This window comes from Artemia franciscana, chromosome 17 (genome assembly GCF_032884065.1).
Source record: "Artemia franciscana chromosome 17, ASM3288406v1, whole genome shotgun sequence".
Classification (NCBI taxonomy): Eukaryota; Metazoa; Arthropoda; class Branchiopoda; order Anostraca; family Artemiidae; genus Artemia; species Artemia franciscana.
In genome coordinates this window covers 797,160-817,845 of record NC_088879.1, presented here as the reverse complement: position 1 = coordinate 817,845, position 20,686 = coordinate 797,160, and the positions used below count along the sequence as shown (strand labels likewise).

At 35.0% G+C, this 20,686-nt stretch overlaps 1 protein-coding gene across 2 annotated transcripts in view; it reads right to left on the bottom strand.

The window, feature by feature from the left end:
- Positions 1 to 8,162: 8,162 nt before the first annotated feature.
- LOC136037653 (regulating synaptic membrane exocytosis protein 1-like) overlaps positions 8,163 to 20,686 on the bottom strand; it is a 371,730-nt gene continuing 359,206 nt past the window's right edge. For both annotated transcript variants that reach the window (XM_065720373.1, XM_065720374.1), the window contains exons 23-24: positions 15,658 to 15,797; positions 8,163 to 14,051 (exon numbers count right to left, since the gene is read on the bottom strand). In XM_065720373.1, coding sequence (XP_065576445.1) covers positions 13,857 to 14,051; positions 15,658 to 15,797 — 335 coding nt within the window. In that variant the 3' untranslated portion in view covers positions 8,163 to 13,856. The remainder of the gene's footprint in view (positions 14,052 to 15,657; positions 15,798 to 20,686) is intronic.

Sequence of the window (20,686 nt, the reverse complement as noted above, 5' to 3'; positions counted from 1 at the left end):
CCTAGATTTCTGAAGAATATTTTTTTTTTGGTATTTTCGTTAAAAATACCTTGTTTTTTTATTTTCATTGAAAAAACTACAAAATCACCAATATCCTAGATTTTGAAAAGTGTATTTGCCCTCCTCCCTACCTTTTGCGAATGGACGCACCTGATAATGTATAGGTGTGTACCGCAATGTCAGGGCGTAAAACCTGTCACCTGCGACAGAGTTTGTAACCCCTTGACCTCAGGGACGGATATTTGCACCTCAGCTTGTGCTTAAATGCACCATATTGACGCTTGCACGTCCACAAAGTAGAGGGTTCAGCCGTCAGTCTTTGTAAACGTTTTCACATGTAGACAATGGTCTGCGTAATGCAGGTACTGATCTCCTGATTCTCTGCTTTTTGCCTGGAGTATAGTGCGTGATTGGGGCAAATCATCCGAAATCAATTCAGTTCTTGTTGCCGTATGATTGTGTAGCCGATGGTAGGCTAAACTAACTAATTTAACCGACTCCATTGTAGTTTAAGCAACCAACAATACACGTTTCTATGATGATTGACCTGCAAAATCAAAATAGCAATGCATATTTATTTTTGCTTTCCTCCTTTTGCTATTTTTGGAGTTGTCAAGTAAAGGAGAAGGACTCATTCATGCACAGCCGAGATCTACTAATACTTGAGTGTGGCTTCTAGGCGTAGTGTCTGTTGCAATTACATTTTTTATTACCATTAAGCCATTAATGTATTAAATACGAAGTAAGGGTCTTGTAATTTCTTTAGTACAATTTATTGCCTGTAAATTACATTTATAGAAACTTGAAGTCCATGGTGGGGTTTAATAATATTTTGAAATAATAATGTTGTATAATATTATAATAATACTAACAATAATAATAACGATTCCTAAGAAGAAGGGCTAAGTGAAATGTATGCTATATATATTATATAAAATAATTCATTTGTTAAAAAAATTATCCATATAATGATTATACTGAACGAGTTTTTGTATAATATACAAGTTATAGTATAATTTCAAGGAGTTAAATAAGAAAAAACTCCTTTATTACATAAAATAGTTAAAAAAATAACAATTGGTCAAAGAACTAAGAATAATATTTTAGCCATTAAAAAAAGAATATTTTGACGAATTTAAAAATTTAAAGTGTTCACTTCATGCTAACATTAGAAATATTTCAGTATATTTATTTATGTTTTTAATTTTTAAAGTATAATTTGTATATTACATTAAAAATCATTTAGTATAATGATTATGTGGATATTTTTTTAACAAATAAATTATATTATTAAATATGAATAGTATACGTTTCACTTAGCTTTCTTTCCTAGGAATTATTATTATTATTATTATAATTTCGTATATTAAATAAAAGATATTCCAGTAATATTTTGTATATTTAAATTATCCTAATATTAGTAATAATTATTTTAAAATAGACAAAAGAACCAACTTCGTGCTCTTTTTCTGTCGTAAAGCCCAATTCGTGGTCTTTTTTGGTGGCCTCCGCTTTGCTCGAGCAAGATCACCAGCAACTCTTGCTTTCAGCACTCACAAATGGCAACTAGCCGAAATGAGTCACATCATGTATCGCAAATTGGTTACGTCATAGTGTCACGGCATGATATCTTACGTCGCTCCACATTGTGCTTTCATTCTACAAGAAGATAATAATTCTCTAAATGTAGTAACCAATTTTTTGAAATTATTTTTGTAAGGGTATTCCCCAAGATGAATACTATATCTAATTAGAATATTACTAGTATTTTATTCTCCATTGAAGGATTAATAATTTTTGTAATTTAACATTTTAAATCTATGCTTAAGAATGAAGAAAAACTTGCGTGTGCTCTTTTGTAGGACTGAAGATAATCCACTCCCCCCAAACAATCTTATAAGTACCCTTGGTCCCTCCTCCAAAAACTTGGAGAATTAAATCCATCTCGAGCCGTAAGAAAAAAGAGGGATGGCTTATTAGTAAATAAAATTTGGCATCTTTTAATGAAACCTTGCTGCATGCAATTTCTCTGCTAAGCAGTCCTTCCTTTCATTCAGGTTTACAAAAGAAAAGAAAGAAAAATCATACCCCTTGATGATAATCAGAAAGATACTGACACTTAACGTTATGTTGCATCTTTGGAGACGTCTCAAATACCCGAAGTATAACATAACTGATTGTTTTGAGATAGTGATTCTCTGAGGGTCGCAAGCATTATAAAGTAAAATATTGAATGACAAACTACTACTACTAAAAACTCACCGCAGCACCAAGCCGCCTGAGGCCAACACACCTACGCAAAGTCTTCCTCCAACCCAATCTATTCAAGGCCTCCCTCTTTACACCCTCCCAGGAAGTTCCCAGTTCCTTTAAATCTTTGTTTATGACATCCTCCAAGCCCAGACGAGGATGACCTGCTTTTCGTTTAGCCCCAGACAGTTGGCCAAAAAGGACAATCTTCGGCAATCTGTCATCCGCAGAACGCGGCCTAGCCATCTCAATCTTTCTTTCATTATAGCCCTAGAAAGCGGGATTGAACCACATTTTTCGTATAGCCTACTGTTTGAAATACGGTCAGTCAGCCGGGTACCCTGAACAATCCCTAGCATTTGTCATTGCATGTCAAATACTCTGCCAAACTCTTTTTAAAGGAATTCTCCCTCCTCAAATAATCAGCCATATCGGACGATATTTTCACCAGATTTATTAGTAATTTTTTTTGAAACTAGCTACGAATGTTGTTTTGTTTTCACTAGTTGCTGGTGTTTTGAACTCCATCAATTTTAGCTTCTGGTGAGTTTTCAGACACGTAAATGAGGATTTATTTCAAGGAGGCAAAAGCTCAAACAGAGCGGGAAATAAGTGAATTATAAAGAATTTTAGAAACTATACAAACAATTACAATGATTCAGAGGTTTGTTGGATCTGACCCCCTCCCCTCCCGCCATGTTTGTGCCCGTCATTTTGCATCTAGTATCTGCTGCGGTTTGAGTAATACTCTGTATTTTGCTTCCAAATTGTTTTTTTTTTATTTTTTTACAACTTTTATTGTTTTTAATGTATAGTTTTAAGCATAAAAGACTTAATCCGTGCAGGCTTGTGTACAGGGTTTAATTCTGATTGGTGGACGAGTCATATAAATCCTAAACAGGAAGAAGAAGTGAGTTGTATCCCAAATAAAATGAAAATAGTAAATCTTGTGCTAACCCAGCACTGAAAGCGGCAAAAGCGTTGACGTGGTGAGCAAGGCATTGAAGGGTTACTGCTTGTCGATAATACCCCTAAAATGATCTGGCTTCGAAATGTTTTTTATGATGCAACGTTTTTTGCCGTTTTTATGATGCAACGGTTTTTAAACGTTTTTTAGATGCAAACCGTGTCAAAAGAGGAGTAAGAGATGGCTTTTCGTCTTTTCTGCACTTACCTAACCATGTCATACCCAAACTTCAGGTGATCGGATTCCACGGAGTCATGGACGTCATATTTTGTTTGTTATTAAGGATTGTAAGTTTGACATTGATTTTCTGTTTAGTTATGTCAAATAGCTCCTTGTATGCCTTCCAAGGACAAGGGGTGGGGCGGGACTAACCCTCATTTTCTCATTTGAGTTCTCAAATTAGATATAACCTGTTAAAACTAAAGTCGGTTGATTTTTACCCAAGTCTTGTCTCTATTTATTTAAAGCTATGGTGCTTAACCTTGCTGGAGGTTCTGACCCCCCACCAGCTTCATATGCATGTTCGCCAAACCCTTCTTAAATAGAAAATAATTTTTTTTCAAATATAAAAAATAGGTATTTATTTATATAAGAATGTACAAAATCAACATTTTAAAACAAAAACACAAAGAATTTTCACTATTTATTGAAAATCAGTTTGACTTCTACTGTTGGCTTTCAGAGACCAGTTCAAAAATGTGTGGCTCTTCTTTGGCAAGTGCCCCTCTTCTGTAATTTTGGCAGCAATGTTTGAAGAGATGGTGACCCAATGTTTGAAGAGAGGTGGACCCTTCAAGGTGTCCAATTCGAAATTCTGCTTATGACTATCATTTTCTAAAGCGACAAGACGATTTCTAAAAGCAGTTCCTGAAAAGAAAAAAAAAACGAATTTCGCTACTTTATTTTAATGTCAAGCATCCTCAAAAGGGATTGCTCGCTAAGATATGTTGCCACAAATGGTGTATAACACGCCAGAACTTTCATAGCTATAACAGGAAACATTATCATTTGTTGGTGCCAAAATTATGAGTGTTGTTGTTCTAAAGAATTGCTCTTGAACCTAGCTGTGGTTCATTTCAATTACTTTATCGAAGTATTCATCATTGACATATGCTGCATATGCTGTTAGGACACTAAACGTGAACAGGGGCGTCATTTGAGAAGGGGAAGTTGCCCTCCCCTGAATAAATTGGGGAAAAAATTATTATGTAGCCCATGTCCCTTGACTATCTGGATATGGACCCTTCTTGCCCCCCAATAGAAATGTCTCTTCAGTTCCGCTAGTAAGGGAATGTTTCCAAAGCCAAATACATTTTCGTTATTAGTGCCACAGTCCATCAACTAGGGAAAAGTCTTTGAAATCTTCCTTTTCTGTTCGTTGTTTTCACAGCTTTAGCTTTTTTTGAAAAGCTTTTGGGGTTTTTCCACTTCGATGATTTTGGCTTTACTGAGCAGTATCTGTTTATTAAGATGCTTTAGAACTGCGAAGATATCAGTCAAGCATTTTGAATCGCGAATAAAATACGTAAAAATAATGTGGCGGATGTGCTTCCAAAAGGGCCGCAAAATCAGATTTTCTTTCCTGCATGGTTGCAGCAATTGTCTTTGAAGAAATCCTCCACAAGTTTCTTCGCATCGACTGCCTTAGTTGAGGTTGCAAGAGGCTTACAAATAAAGATTCTTCCTTTATAATGTCGTTTTTCCCTTGATGCATGAATACTGCAATCTGGCTCAAGTAGGAAGCGTATGTGATCTCGTCGAGCTAAAGGCTAAATTTTAATGGGGTTGAAATCAGATCATGTCCTCTATTCTGCTTCAAGCGATATTACTTGAAAGGTGAATTTGGGATAAGTTATCTTCGACAATTTTTCTCAGCAGGATATTCGTACGATGAAATTTTCGTATGGTAAGGAACTTCGTACGATGCTTTGAGGATCAGTTAGTTGGTGGGTACAATGCTGGGAACAGGAACAGTAGCCTTTTCATCGAAGGTCGCTCTCTTAACCCTAAACTCAGAGACCGTTGTGTTTCTGTATTTTCCATCTCCCTACGACTCAAGGAAGTTTGCTTTTAGTTTTGCCGGTACCAAACTGGAATTGCTCAACTAAACATTACAAATCATGAAGCTAGGACGATTACTCTTACTAAGTTGTATTATACATGTGAACACATATTGTGCATATTCCTCCGACCATTCGATGTTTGCTCGACATATTTGCTCGATGTTTGCTATACATATTCCTCTTACAACTTTATGTTTGCTCGACATATCTGCTTGATGTTTGCTCTACATATTATTCCAACCATTCGATGCTTTCTCGTCATATTTGATCGATGTTTGCTGTACATATTCCTCTGACCGTTTGATGTTTGCTTTACATAAGTGGTCAATGTCAGCTCGATGTTTGCTGCACATATTCCTCTGACCGTTTGATGTTTGCTTTACATAAGTGGTCAATGTTTATTCGATGTTTGCTGCACATATTCCTCCGACCATTCGATGTTTGCTCGACATATTGTCTCGATGTTTGCTGTACATATTACTCCGACCGTTCGATGTTTGCTTGAGATATTTGCTCGACATATCTGCTTGATGTTTGCTCTACATATTATTCCAACCATTCGATGCTTTCTCGGCATATTTGATCGATGTTTGCTGTACATATTCCTCCAACTATTCAATGTTTTCTCGACATATTTGCTCGATGTTTGCTGTACATATTCCTCTGACCGTTTGATGTTTGCTCTACATAAGTGGTCAATGTTTGCTGCACATATCCCTCCGACCATTCGATGTTTGCTCGACATATTGTCTCGATGTTTGCTGTACATATTACTCCGACCATTCGATGTTTGCTTGAGATATTTGCTCGATGTTTGCTGTACAGAATCCTCCGACCATTCGATGTTTGCTCGACATATTTGCTCGATGTTTGCTGCACATATTCTTCCGACCATTCGATGTTTGCTCGACATAGCTAGTAAGAAGGGATTAAAATATTGATAAGGGAAACTCATTGCACTATGTACTGTCACGGCAGTTTATATTCAACTACTGATCTTGAAAATTCCATGCAGCACAGATAGGCCAAGCGATATGGCGTAATCTCCTGCTGCCAATAATAGGTAGCTGCTGCCACTCATTGGTGTGTCATCGCGAATCTTACGCATTGGCTGTTTATTTTGACAATTGTCAAATAATTAATTTTAAATCGTTATAAAACTCAGTTGCTGAGAAACAAGATTACTAAGAAATCATAACTTTAAGCGATACATCTATATTATCCTTTCTTTCTAATTACTAGGATACCCGATTCAGAGGCACTAAGGAGGGTTGATATTCACTTCCACTAAACCTTTGAGAACGCACCACCAAACCCTTGGGATTCGATTGAACTCGGGTCAGAACCACTAGTCTAAAGCCTAGACGGCAGATTACAAATTTAGGCCAACTTTTTAATAGATTTCAATTTATCGAAATTCGGGGATGGCGATGCTCAAGAAAACAGACTATCTAAGGTAGACAAATGATACTGCATTATATTGGTATTGATGGGATCATTATTGAAAAAAAACTGCTTTACTAGGAAAATATATAGATTGAAGCGAAATGGGAATAAATATTCCCTCATTTACCTCATCCATTTTCTCCCGAAGAACCGAAAATTCATAGTCATGAGAATTACAATTTTGAAGTTACTATAAAGTTTCCGGGGTTGCTCCAGCCCAAGTTCAAATTTCTAAGAGGCCTTAGTCTCCCAAACCCAATTAAAAAATTATTAGAATTGATGGTACTAGTAAAGTGGTTGGTCTCCTTAGAAGTAAATCCTGTAAAATTCTGAAAATGACTTTAAAAATTATAAAAGACTTCTTCATTTCATTCCTATAGCCGTTTCACTTTATTTTACCATTATCTTCCTCCCTAATGGTCAAATATAGCCCAAACTGCATTTGTCCATGAATTTTCCAGTCGCTCGATTTCGCTGACATTGCTTGTCTGCCGTTAAATGTATTTGAGGATCAAATATTGAAAATGCATAGAGAATATAAACATAAGCTATGTAATTGGCTGTTAGGGGGAGGGGATAGTAAAGAAAAGTAAAATACTTTTAGGAATGGTATAAGTAGGTATTTTAGAACTTTTTAAAGTAGTTTTCAGAATTTTAAAGTGTTTTTTTTTTCTGAGGTGGCCAACCACTACAGCAGTACCTAAATGAAAAATCGTGTATTTAATACAGCTTCTAAAGAGCATAAGGAGCTCAATTATAAGCAAAAGTACTACTATGTCATCTGTTTTTCCATAGCTGCTATCTCAATTCTAGATGCCGTTAAGCCCCGAAAGTAGCAAACTGCTTCCCTGATTTTGGATCTCTAAGAGTACCATCCCGGGTATCTAAGACTGATTTCAATACTTACTTGTACTTGTTTCAGGACGCAAGCCCCACCAGCCCTCCTTGGTGCCTAGAAGCTGACAGGCTTTCTCTTACCTAGTTGATCTATTTTTGGCCACGATAAACTGTAACGAAGACAATTCCAATCCTCATCCATTTGGGTGGAAGCCACTCAAAGGCTCCAGATTGGATTGAGTGAGGTTAGCCAGGGTTCGCGCTGACTCTCTGGGCGTATTTTCAACCGTGTAGCAGCACGAAGGGTAGTGATTCTAGTGAGCCGATATGGCTAACAATTTTCTATACACATTTACCAGTTCAGGTCTCTTGAGATTTTTCTTCTAGAAACCTCAATAAACCGTTTGAAGCATGCACAGTTTCAGTAATGTCATCAAACTGTCGTCAGTACTGTCATCAAGCAAAGTATGACTGTAGTAAATCTTCAGTTTAAATGAAGGTGTGTCTAGCGTGGTAATAACTTCAGAATAATATAAATAAATAATTTACTTACATTTTGAATTCTACGCCTTGAGCACTACCATAGTAAATACAGAAACGAGACTTATATTATCTTATATTTGAAAATCTTTACATCCTTCAATACTATTTATCATCGTATTTAAAGCAAACAAAGAACAAAAAGGCAGTTCCCATAAGCATTTCATAATTAAAGAACATTCAAATTTAAAATATACCTTCAACATAATTAAAATATTATATTTTAGTCAAAGAGCACCGGTGTCAATAATCTTAAACACACTCCCATCAAAATACCGATCACCGAGATGAGTTTAGAACACAGTAGATATCAGTTAGATGAGGAAATATCGTAAGTTTAATTAGACCTTTGAACTACAACTAGATACTGAAAAATATTAGTAATTTTTAATAAAGCATACTGATCCTTCGAAGAGGAAAAATTATTGATTTTTACAAGAAAATGATTCCTTTTTAATTGAAATTATTATTTAAATTTAAATAAAAACTGAAAAGCAAAAATATAGAACAGAAACGTTAAGAAAATACATTTCAGAAGAAAATTATTTACTGTTTTTAGGAAAACTGAATATTGTTGCTGTAGAGTTGCACGGGTAAAGGTTTTTCAAACTCTTGTTATAATGTCAATAAACAATTTGCTAAGTTGTTCTTAAAAAGGAGAGTATGTGTGTTCAGTCATACATATCAATACATATCATGCATGATCAATCATACATATGAAATCATACATATGCTCGTGAACAATGTATATTCATTCATACTTTGATCCTCCTGATCCAAGAGGTACGGCAGAAAAGTACTAAGACTGGAAACACTGAAAGGTATTTGGGAACGGTACCCTGGGTTCTTGAAAGAGAATGTGGGTCGGTACCCGTCCATAGCTGAGTAGGAATTTCAACTTCTTCTGTTAACTGCATGATTTCTGTAACCGCTATTAGTGAAGCTGTGTTTTGGTTCTTTGTCACGCAAAATGGAACAACAGAATTTAAAGTAACGCTAAGCCGGTGAATTTTCTGTTAAGCTTAGAGAATAGAAAAGTATGGCTTTTGACAAATTAAAACAGTTCCATCGGACATTATTTATCCCAAACTCAAGTTTTTCGCTGGCACAAATCGTTTTCGGAAGCCAGAAAATACGTTGAAGACGAGCACAGTGCAGGGAGGTTTTCAACTTCGAAAGCAGATGAAAACGCTCTTGTGAGATCAGACTGTCGGACTCAGCATTTGGACTTAAATTTTAGACATTATTTATCCCAAACTCAAGTTTTTCGCTGGCACAAATCGTTTTCGGAAGCCAGAAAATACTTTGAAGACGAGCACAGTGCAGGGAGGTTTTCAACTTCGAAAGCAGATGAAAACGCTCTTGTGAGATCAGACTGTCGGACTCAGCATTTGGACTTAAATTTTAGACATTATTTATCCCAAACTCAAGTTTTTCGCTGGCACAAATCGTTTTCGGAAGCCAGAAAATACTTTGAAGACGAGCACAGTGCAGGGAGGTTTTCAACTTCAAAAGTAGATGAAAACGTTCTTGTGAGATCAGACTGTCCGTCATTTAACATTAAGAATGCAGAGTGAACAACTAGATTTTATGAGATTTACCTTTCATCAAATTTGGACTCAGCATTTGATTAAAATGCTACCGAAAAATCGTACAATCTAGTAGAAAAAATTCAAAAAAACAAGTGCTTTCATCTGTTTGACAGAATCAAGAATGAGCAAGATTTCGTGTGATCTCAGGTGATAAGTCAATGATTTTTCAATACGTATAAGTTTTTACTTAATCGATTAAGTTACGATAATTTTAAATACGATTTTAAATATGATTTTTAAATACGATTGATGTCAATAATAAATGTTCTCAACAAGAAATTAGGAGCCCCCTCCCAACATAGAGGTGGAAGTGAGCCCTAACTTAGACAAATCGCAATGCGGAAATTAAAACTATTACTAACAACTCACTACAGCACCAAGCCGCCTGAGGTCAAAATTGCTTTCCAAAAGTCTTATTACAATCTTATTACAATCCCCTTACTTGGGTCTGAAAAGACAGAAATAATAAACCAGATTTACTTCCTAACAAATTTGAAGACATCCCACAACAGGAAGGAAATCACAAATTTTAACATAAGCCCCTCCTCTGAGGTCAGAATGGTAACTGACCCTCGAGAAACACAACTATAGAGATTAAGAGTCAAAGCTAGAAGCAGCGCACTCAAAACTCTCCTCGACCATAGAAAGCTTGAATGCGAAAATTAAAGATCAAATCAACGCTGATGCATTTTTTTTTCTACAAAAGGGGAGTCACCCACGAAGAACTCGTTCCTCCAGAACAAACTGTCATTTTTATATAAAAACTTTTCCGGAAGGTTTAAAAAGAGTCATCTGAATGAGACGAGACATTGCAGACAAGTGAATGGTCCATCTTAACAACCCTTCATGTTTCACTGCCTTCCCCATAAGCGATTTTTTTTTACCTCGAAAGGCATGCCTTTGGTTCCCCAGCCCACCTATTCACCTGACCTCATTCCTTGTTACTTTTCTTAAACTGAAAAATGTCCTCAGAGGAGGTCATTTCAGGACTTTAGAAAATATCCAAAAGGATGTCACGGAAATGCTAAAGACCACGCTAACTGAAGAATCTCTAGCACAGCATCGTCATTGGTGGGTAACTTTCCAAGGGAAGGACTTTAAGGGGGTAACATTGACGTTTACAAAAACTTTTTTAAATACAAATTTTGGATAAAAAACCAGTATCATTGCTTTTCTGCCACATTTCGTACATTGCTTTGCTGATTCTCCCTTTGAGACCAGCTTAGTAAACATTTTATTGGCATTGTCTCAGAGATTTGAAATTTCAGATACGACAATTAAACGTAACAGCAACAATATTTATATTGAAAAACGTCTAGATTCAGCTTAGAGTATGCCATACTAGCATAAGTCACAATTGGCCTTGATAACTTCAACGAGATTCTGGAAAACACAATTAATTTCTAGCGAGTTTCTCCTTTAGTCGAATTGCCGCAAAAAAAAAACAAAAAACAACAGAATCTTCTCCAACCAAATCCAAATATTTCTATCAAAAGACATGTAAAACTGATTTAGAATAAAATAGTGTAAATTTGTTTGTGAGATTAAAACGGAAACTATGAAAAGGATCAACAATAGACACAAAGAACATATTTTAAATTTTAAAACTTCCCCCACCAGGGCCTAGTATACACCTGTCTGAATTCTGACACCCATAAAAAAGCCATAGTCAAAAACAAATCGCTCTGAAAAAAAAAACTTCAAATCTGGTCTCAAGAAACTTGGTCTTGAAAATCTATTGGTTTGGTCGGAATCCTCGCGTCGCGCTTCGCTGCAAGGGTTATCTAAGGTTTGTACATAATAAAGTAAGTATAGAGAACTAAGGCTCATAAACTGTTTAAAAAATAAGTCGTCGTCAAGTTGTCAAAAACAAATTATTTTTGAACAAAAAACAATCAATATTGTTCTTTGGGATGGATAAGCGTTGTTAGAATTCACGTTGTTTTTGTCATTACAGAAATTAACTCTCAATTCTTACGATTTTCAAAACCACCTGCATATTAAAAAAAGATAAACTACAAATTAAAAAACAAAAATTATGAGAAAAACTACAACATACATGAAAATAGATCAGTACAAAAAGTCAAGCTTAAATCACGAGGTTTCACTGGTTTGAATTACGCGTCCATACGAGCCTCTGTAGTCTTGGGAATAAATTTTGGCAGTGCGGTAATTTATAAATTAGCAGTAGTATTTCAAAAGGCTGTAAGTTGAAAAAAGTAAATTTTGTAGAATAAATTTGTAGTCGTGCATATTTTCAAGTGTGACACATCACAAAAGAGAATTTTTCAGGAAGAGGAAAAATATTTTTTGCAATTATAATATTTCATTATTAGTACAGTTTTTTTTTTCAAGTTTACCTAGGTCAATTGTGTCGTCGTTCAAAACTAAGACAAGCTTTTGAAGTTTATCTTGTTGGAGTGTATCGTCTTCAGAAAGAAAAATAAATTTTGAAGTTTATGTAAGTGAAATGTATGGTCATTCAAAACGGAGACAAATTTTGAGGTTTATCCTGGTGGAATACGTCCTCTTTTAAAACAAAGTTAAATTTTTGAAATTTACCTAGGTGCATGGTATTAAAAAAAGATGCATTCTTAAAGTTTATATTGGTAGAATGTAGGGTATTGCAAAACAAAGATAATTTTTTTAAATTTACCTAGGTAAATGTGTTGTTATTCAAAACGGACACAAAATTTTGATGTTTATCTAGGTTGAAAGCGCGGTCTTTTAAAACACAGACGAATTTCTGATGTTTACTTAGGTGGAATGTAGTTTATTTCAACACAAAAATAAAAATTTTAAGTTTACCTAGGTGAAATATGTTGCTTTTTAAAACGAAGACAAATTTTTAAGAATTATCTGGTGGAATGTATCATTTTTCGAAAAAAAGGATATATTTTTGAAGTTTACCTAGGCGGAAAGTACGGTAATTCAAGATAAAGACAGTTGTTTCTAAGTTCACTTTGGTTGAACGTGTGATCATCGAAAACGAAGACAAATTTTGAAGTTTGTCTTGGTGGAATGGATAATTTTTCAAAACAATGACAATTTTTTTGAAGTCTATCTTTGTCGAAAGTGCTGGCTTTCAAAACAAAGAAAGCACAGAATTTTTTTTTTAGCACGACCGAAGGGTTGAGCTAAAAAAATTTTAGCTCAATTTTAAATTTTATTAAATTTTAAATTTTCCCTGTCTTAAAGTATTAACAATTCAAAAACTCGTTTTTATTCCTTGCGCCACCCTTGAAACCAATATACGACACATCAACACAATCAGGGTATTCCGGCAGACAGCGAAAACCTAACATCTATTTTTTAAGAACAGATAGGGAGAGCGGATTTTTTTTTCAAAATTAAATAAAACGTTTAACACACAACTTTCTTGGATTAATAGATCGAGCCCTGTGAGGTATATCCATAAGGATAAGAACAAGATTAGAAGCCAGACTCTTGGTTGTTTTCTATTTATTTTGAATACCTGACCCCGATATTTTGCAGAATCAGGCCTCTTTCATTTTCCATTCTTTATGGGCCTATTACAGTAATTCGTAGATTTTCACGTGGATCTGGCTGAATATTATATGTATATAATACAGAAATGTATCAAAGTAAGTTTTTTTTACTAAAACTACAGATACGAGGTATTCGCTATCTATCGCCAATATGACCCTTTTAGAAACCAAGTCCAGTTTTCACATTTTGACGTTTTTAGGGAAATTTAATGATTAGGAACTTTATTCTTTTAAAGGGATTTTCTCTAATAATAAAAATAATATCGTTAATTAAAACCAGACTTTTCCTATTGGATCCCGATTTTTTTCCTTTTTTTTTTAGGGATTTTCTTTAACAATAAGAATAATATCAGAAACTGAAACCAGAATCTTTTAATTCTGATTTTCATTTTATAAAATTTTATTAGTAAATGCAGTTAATTTTTGTTTATTAACTACTAGCAGTTTGAAAATTTCGGCATATGCATCACAACTGGAAAATATCTTGAAACTGTAAACCAAATGCAGATAGAAAATCGAAACTATGGTAACGAATATATGCACAATGTATGCACAACATATGAACAATCTTGAAACATACAACATGCCCATGAAAGAATATAGGAATAGAGAACTCACACAGATATTTGGGCACATATTAAAAAATATAGATTTAACCTATGGAGTCTAGACTATTTGAGGAGCCTCTCTTACTAACTGGGGGTAAACTGACGAGAGAATGTGTTCCGAAGAGTTTGTACCATCCGATCACCAAACTACTCAACACTAAATCATCAAGCATTATTTGAGCTACTCCCATAAACACTTTCTTGCCTTCTATTCGACCATAGTCACCCCAGACAGTTACCTAGAAAAAAATCATAATTAACACCAATGACTAATAAAGAAATTGTAAAATTATATAATCGCGGCAGATAAAATGGATCTATGAAAAAATATAGGAGCGTCGACTTAGACTGGAAACTGTATACAAGTTTAAAATAAATGTAAACTAAACCTTTAAAGTTTAGACCATTGGGATTGGGGACCGTCTTTTACAAAATAGGTGTAGAAATGGTTATAAGGAGCTTGCAGCCCCTACCACTAAATTACGCAACACCCACCAAATCTTAAAACTCAGTTTGAACTGCAGCCATAAACACTAATCTGCCTTCTGTTTGACCATAGATGACCCCATTTGACTATAGAAATAAAATGAGAACTGATATTAGATATGCCCTGGCCACAAGACTATTTAATGTAAGCATTAAAAAAAAGGCAAGGTTGTTTGTCCTTCAAAAAATCAGTAAAAACATGCAGTTCGTCAGTACTAAAATTTGCAAAATGACAAGAATAATAATAATGATGATTTATTTTTAGCTTATTGTACAGTACATGTAAATGGTGGAGTAACAGAAAAAAGAACAGTAAAAAAAGAACAGTAAAAAAGGACAACAAAACTAAAAATAATCACCTTACATGATACTAAAGCCACACCTTACATGAGTGTTAGCAAAAAATCTCGCCGAGGAGCAGAAAACTAGAACAGAAGGAGAGAAAAAAGTCTGTTTTTTTTCATAAATTACGCTGTGCTTTTAAGAAGAATACAAAAATTGAATTTCTTGAACATAAAATTTTTAGAGGGAGGGGGAAGAGGATGAAAAAGCCCTTTAGAAACCCATATGAATGTCCATGATACATAACAAGCGCGATTACAAGCTTAGTACTGCCGAAGTTTCTGAAATGGCGTGTGCTTTAAGTACATTTTATTATCGTATCTTTTAAATAGCTATTAAAAATGAGGTTTCCGAAACTAGAAGTTCCTTTTGGCATCAGATGAATTAAAAAAATGATTTAATTAGAAAAATAACTTTTATTCAATGTTTGATAAATTACACTGGGCTTAGATACCCTAACGCTACTGTAAAAAAAGTTTGAACTTTAAAGTTAAAACCCAAGCAGAAAATTTAACCATATTGTTTGTACCATATTCCTCCCTTTTGGCTGCTTTACAAAATACTAGCAGAGAAATAAGGTAAAATACTATTTAGAAAACCTCTTTACTTATTTGAAGGACACAACCAGAGCAATATTTTATTGAGTTGCTGGTGTTATAAAGAACATAACGACTCGTCACCCTCCAAGATTAAAAATATCTAGAATTTATTCAATAATTCAATATATATTTTCTTAGGATTTTTTCCAGCGCATCAATCCACTTGGCTCAGACGGCTAGGACTTAGACAGGCTATCGCTAATATGGAAAAAGTTGTAGCAAATACAGTAAATTCGACTTACTGCACTCTCTCTCTACTGAACTACTCTCTCTCTTTCTCTTTCTTTTTTATCTCTCTCAATTTCTCTTTTTTTTCTCTCTCTCTAAGACAGAATTGCTCGGGGACCGAGTTGTTGCTTCCTATCCACGAACTAAGACATTATATGAATGAACGAGTTCTAGGAGGTTTGATACTTACTTGAAGGACACAACCGGAATAATTTTCATGGAAGACAAGCTGCTGTTGGTATAAAGGATCCAGCGTACGACGGGCCGTTGAAGTTTTTGCTTTTGCAATACATCGCTTTCCATTGACTAAATATACCTTCACATAAGGAGCTGTAAAAAAAAAAAAATGAAAATCAAAATTCATTTTTTTTGGGGGGGGGGTATAAACAAGGAATTGAAAATTTTATTATAGCCTCTTGGGGTATGATCTTAATAGTAAAGTTGAAATGGTTTTGTTGTAAGATTTGTGGTGCCGATAGGGTGCGCGGTTTGTATTAATTGTTTTATACTTTATTTAGTGTTGTATTATTTTTTAGTGTATTTTTGCCACCCCTCGGACAAGTTTTTTCTTCTCGGGGTCGTTGTCAACACTGATATTTATTGATTTAGTGTTGTCACTAAGTGCAATTTAGTGTCTTAGTGTTTAGTGATTTAGGGTTGTCACTAATTGCCATTTAGTGTTTTAGTGTTTAGTGATTTAGTGTTGTCACTAACTGCTATTTAGTGTTTTAGTGTTTAGTGATTTAGTGTTGTCACTAACTGCTACTTAGTGTTTTAGTGTTTATTGATTTAGTGTTGTCACTAATTGCCATTTAGTGTTTTAGTGTTTAGTGATTTAGTGTTCAGATATGTGGCTGGAAATCAAAGAATCTTCGTTATCTTCGTGGTTTCGTATCTAGTTATGTTTTGTTTGCAAAATGAATGATTTGCGACAGTGATTTGAACTTAGTCCGATTTTCCTCGAGTGAAAAAAAAAGAAAAGAAAAAGAAGATTCAAATGTATTTTGCTTTACTGTGATTTTTATATCTTGCTATACTGTGTGATTGTTTTGATATTTTCCTTTTTTTCTGTTTAGTTAGTTATAGTTTTGCAAAAAAAGTTCGCGTTCTGCTCGTTTTTTTTTCTTTCTGCAGCCTCCGAGTTTGGTGAGCCAAATGACTGCGTCACTGCTGTTTAACTGGAATCTATTCTGGTAGGCTCCTTGCTCCCCTCATACCGGGATAATCCAGGGTACTGCTTTCTGCTTATTAGCCTATGATTCCAGATTGATTTTGGTAAGTTTTATTTTTATGATGTTTTGATGGTTAGAGTTAAATAAGACAATATCTTATCGGCTCCAGGATTTTGAGAAAAATCAGCTGGACCTAAATAAATTACTCAAATCGGTGGGATAAGCTGATGATGAATATTCTTATCTTTTTATCCAGTCTTTTCCTCCCAGCAAATATATAAATAATGACCAAATCCCTCTATTTAATCAGTCGGAATCATCCCGATTTGCGTTTTGGAATTGTCGTGGAGTGCTTAGTAGTTTTTGTTTTCTATCCACTTTCATATCTAGTAATTGCATTAGAGTTTTAGGACTGAGTGAGACACTTCTTAGTGATAAAAGTAGTTCTTTAGTTGGTATATCTGGGTATAAATTAGTTACTAGAAATAGGGCTACCCGTTCAAAAAGAGGACTTGCTCTGTTTATTAATCAGGATCTACATGTTCTTGAAATGACTGAATTGAGTGACTTATACCAAGAGATGGGGCTTGAATACCTGATTGTTGAAATTATGCATGGTAAAGAAAGCTATTACTATGGCTATTTTATCGGCCTCCGTCATCAAACGCCACGAGTTTTAAAGGGAAGTTGAATTATCTTACGCAACGGCTGAATTTTAGGAACAGAAAATAGTATTTATGGGGAATTTTAACATTGATTTAGGACTGGTTAGTTCGGAGTCCCGAGCCTCAAGATCTCAGCTTGTGGATTTACTGACTATTTGTTTTTCTGCGGGTTTAGTTATTACGCTGTAGTCCTGTAGTCCCAACAGTAAGAATACCAACACGTATTGGTGTTCTTCAGTTGTAGATAACATACTTACGAATCTTAGTCTGCATTTGAGTTACATCGTCTTAACTGATGCTTCGGATCACTTTATCCTATCTGGTGAATTTTTGATTAACCGTGGGAAATTAAATACGAGCATAAAAGTAAGAAGGACTATTAATGATAAATCTATACAAGACTAAAGAGCCACATTAGCTTGTGCCGATTGGAACTCAGTTTATGAAGAGATGGAGTTAGAAGCAATGGCTGCTTTATTTGTTGAGAAATTTCCATATGCTCTTGACTCCGCCACTCCTTTTTCAAAAAGACACTCTGGTAGGCATGTGCCACCGAAAAAGCCACGGATAACGCAAGGATTGCTTACGAGCATTGATCACAAAAGTATGATGTTCAGGCAATTTATTGACAATCCTGATGAATTTGGCACCGAATTCAGAAGCCATAAAAACACTTTGACATCCCTGCTTAGAAAAGCCAAACAGGCATATTACCATAAACAGTTTCAAGAAGCAGATGAATCACAAAAGAAGACATGGACTCTTATAAATGAATGCCTGAAAAACCAAAAAACCAGCACATTTCGTGAGACCATGATAAAGCCAAATGAAACACTGTCAACATCGCAACAAGAAGTAGCCAACACGCCCAATGAATTTTTTGCAGGTATTGTAGAAGCAACCGTAGAGGAAGCTTACGACCAGCCAACTATCTGCAGAGATGTTACAAAAAATACCTACCTCCTTCATCTAGCTCTCTATGTTTCGGTCTCCAATCACTGAAGACGAACTACTGAAGATTGTGCAAGCCATGAATAGCGGTCAATCCGATGATCCAGATCGGTCGTTAACTTACCTCATCAAGAAGACCATGGATTGCTATGTCAGCGTTATCGCACATGTCATAAATTCTTGCTTTAAGGACATAACCTTTCCACTGTGTTCAAGTCGAGTAGGGTTATACCCCCCCCAAACACACACACACAAAGGTAGCGATCCCAATCAGCCTTCAAAATACCACTCTATCTCTATTCTCTCTGGTTTTTCGAGAATTATGGAGCGTTGCATCTACAACAAAATGATGAATTAACTGACTAAGTCTAACTTCTTGATCATGCATCAGTTTGGATTCAGGCCTGGTTTGGATTCAATCTACAGAGCCTGTTTTACTGTTTTTACTACATTTTCTAAATGATGCAATGGATCGTGACGAAATACCAGTTACAACGTTTGTAGATGTGAAAAAGGATTTGATACGATCTGTCATCTGATTCTTCTGGGTAAGCTTGACAATGGCAGAATAATAGGCAATGCTCTCTTACTGATCCAGTCTTACCTTACGGGTTGGAATCAATTTGTGGATGGATACAGTAAGGTCGGTAAAAACTCAATGTTCCGGAAAGGTAGGAGTTCCGCAAGGCTTAATTCTTGGACCACTTCTGTTTCTAATATATGTCAATGACCTTATGGACGCAATAGCAGGTGATGGACTTGCTCTACTATTCGCAGAAGACGTAGCTATTTCCGTCAGAGGTAGTGATGAATCATCGGTCAGAGAATACATCTGTTGTAGTCTAATGAACCTATTGTAGTGGTTTGCTGACAAACGCATAGTTTTAAATTCATCAAAGACTCATTTTATCATCTTTTCTTAACTTTCTCATGCCCCACCGTCACTACCTCAACTATCTGTCCATTTTAACGGAGAACTAACGGAGAACCATTACTAGAAAGGAACCGTGTAAGAACCTTGTTCTCATAGTTAATGAAAATTTATCTTGGAAGCTTCATTTTGATAGACTAGGGATTCAGCTAGGAAGGAATGTAGCGTTATTACGGTATCTAGAATTTTACCTCTCATTCCCTGCCTTTAAGTCAGTATATTATTCTTTAATTCGTTCTTATTTTAATTATTGTCCCATTGATTCAAGTTTTTTTTTATAAGCTCTTTTTTCCCTACCTTAAGCTCTTTTTTATAATCTTTGATTTCTCCCTCTTGTTAGACTTCTTTTTTTCTATATTTCTTTTAGGTAAGTTAAGGTTACTTCTCTTTTCTTAGCTACTTTTCTAAGAAGTCCAAATCAGTTAATTAAGGATATCTAGGTTGTAAGCCTTAGTTATTTTAGATTAACAGAAGTTACTTAAAGTTAATATCCACCCGGAACTCTTGTAAAGTAACTAAGGGCTTATTAGACTTATAAAGGCGGAATCGTCACAAATTCAAATTGTATCCGTTTCGCTTTCACTATAATAGTATCTTCGATATATTTAAATGTGATGATAATAATAATGATCATAATGATGCAAATTCCCTTTACTAAAGATATTCATTAGCCATAATTAGTAAAGTTAGTACAAAAGTAAATTTTAAGGTACTTGTCAGTCATTCTTGCTATTACAACAATGTCAGCTGGGACGGAAAAATTAGATTAAGTTAGTAAATTCGTTAGTAAATTCTACTTTTAGTTAGTAAATTCTTTGATGATCCTGGAATGCAACCTAAGTGTCCTTATATTCACTTTGTACCAAAGACTGCTGGGTCAAAGTATTTTTCCGATACTTTTTGTAATTAAATACGATAAAAAAGGGGAAAACCCCATCTTTTCAAGAAAACTGATTTTACTCTTATCAGTAGTCTTGCTGAGTGTATTCTTCGGCATAGTATGGCCTCTAGAAAGAAAGTACTGGGTATTTGGTTTGAAAACAAAACTTTTCATCCGTGCTTTTCTATTTTCATAATTAATCGGAAAATACCGACAGGATATAATTTCTAACACGCTATCATAACATAACACTAAAAGCGTTTCCATTAAGGTTACATTTTTTTGGAAGCATTTCTATCTATTATTTTAAATGCGCCACAAAACTCATTATTAATGAAGAGATATTAAAATATTTTTCTTTTCATGTTATCTAGCGTGACTACAACTCCATGTTTACCAAATATTTCTGTTTCTGTTCATAAATTGAGATCACAGAAGAAGTATGAATCGTGGTATCAGTATGAGAATTCTTATCATCTCAGGGCCTGTTCCTTTGATAAATTACGCTAAGTGAGTTATAAACTAGGGTGTTTGTAACTTTTCCGATGAGTGGCACGTTATCCTTTCAGCTGTGTCGTTAGAAGAAAACTGTGCCTCCTCTAGCTACATTTACGCGACCA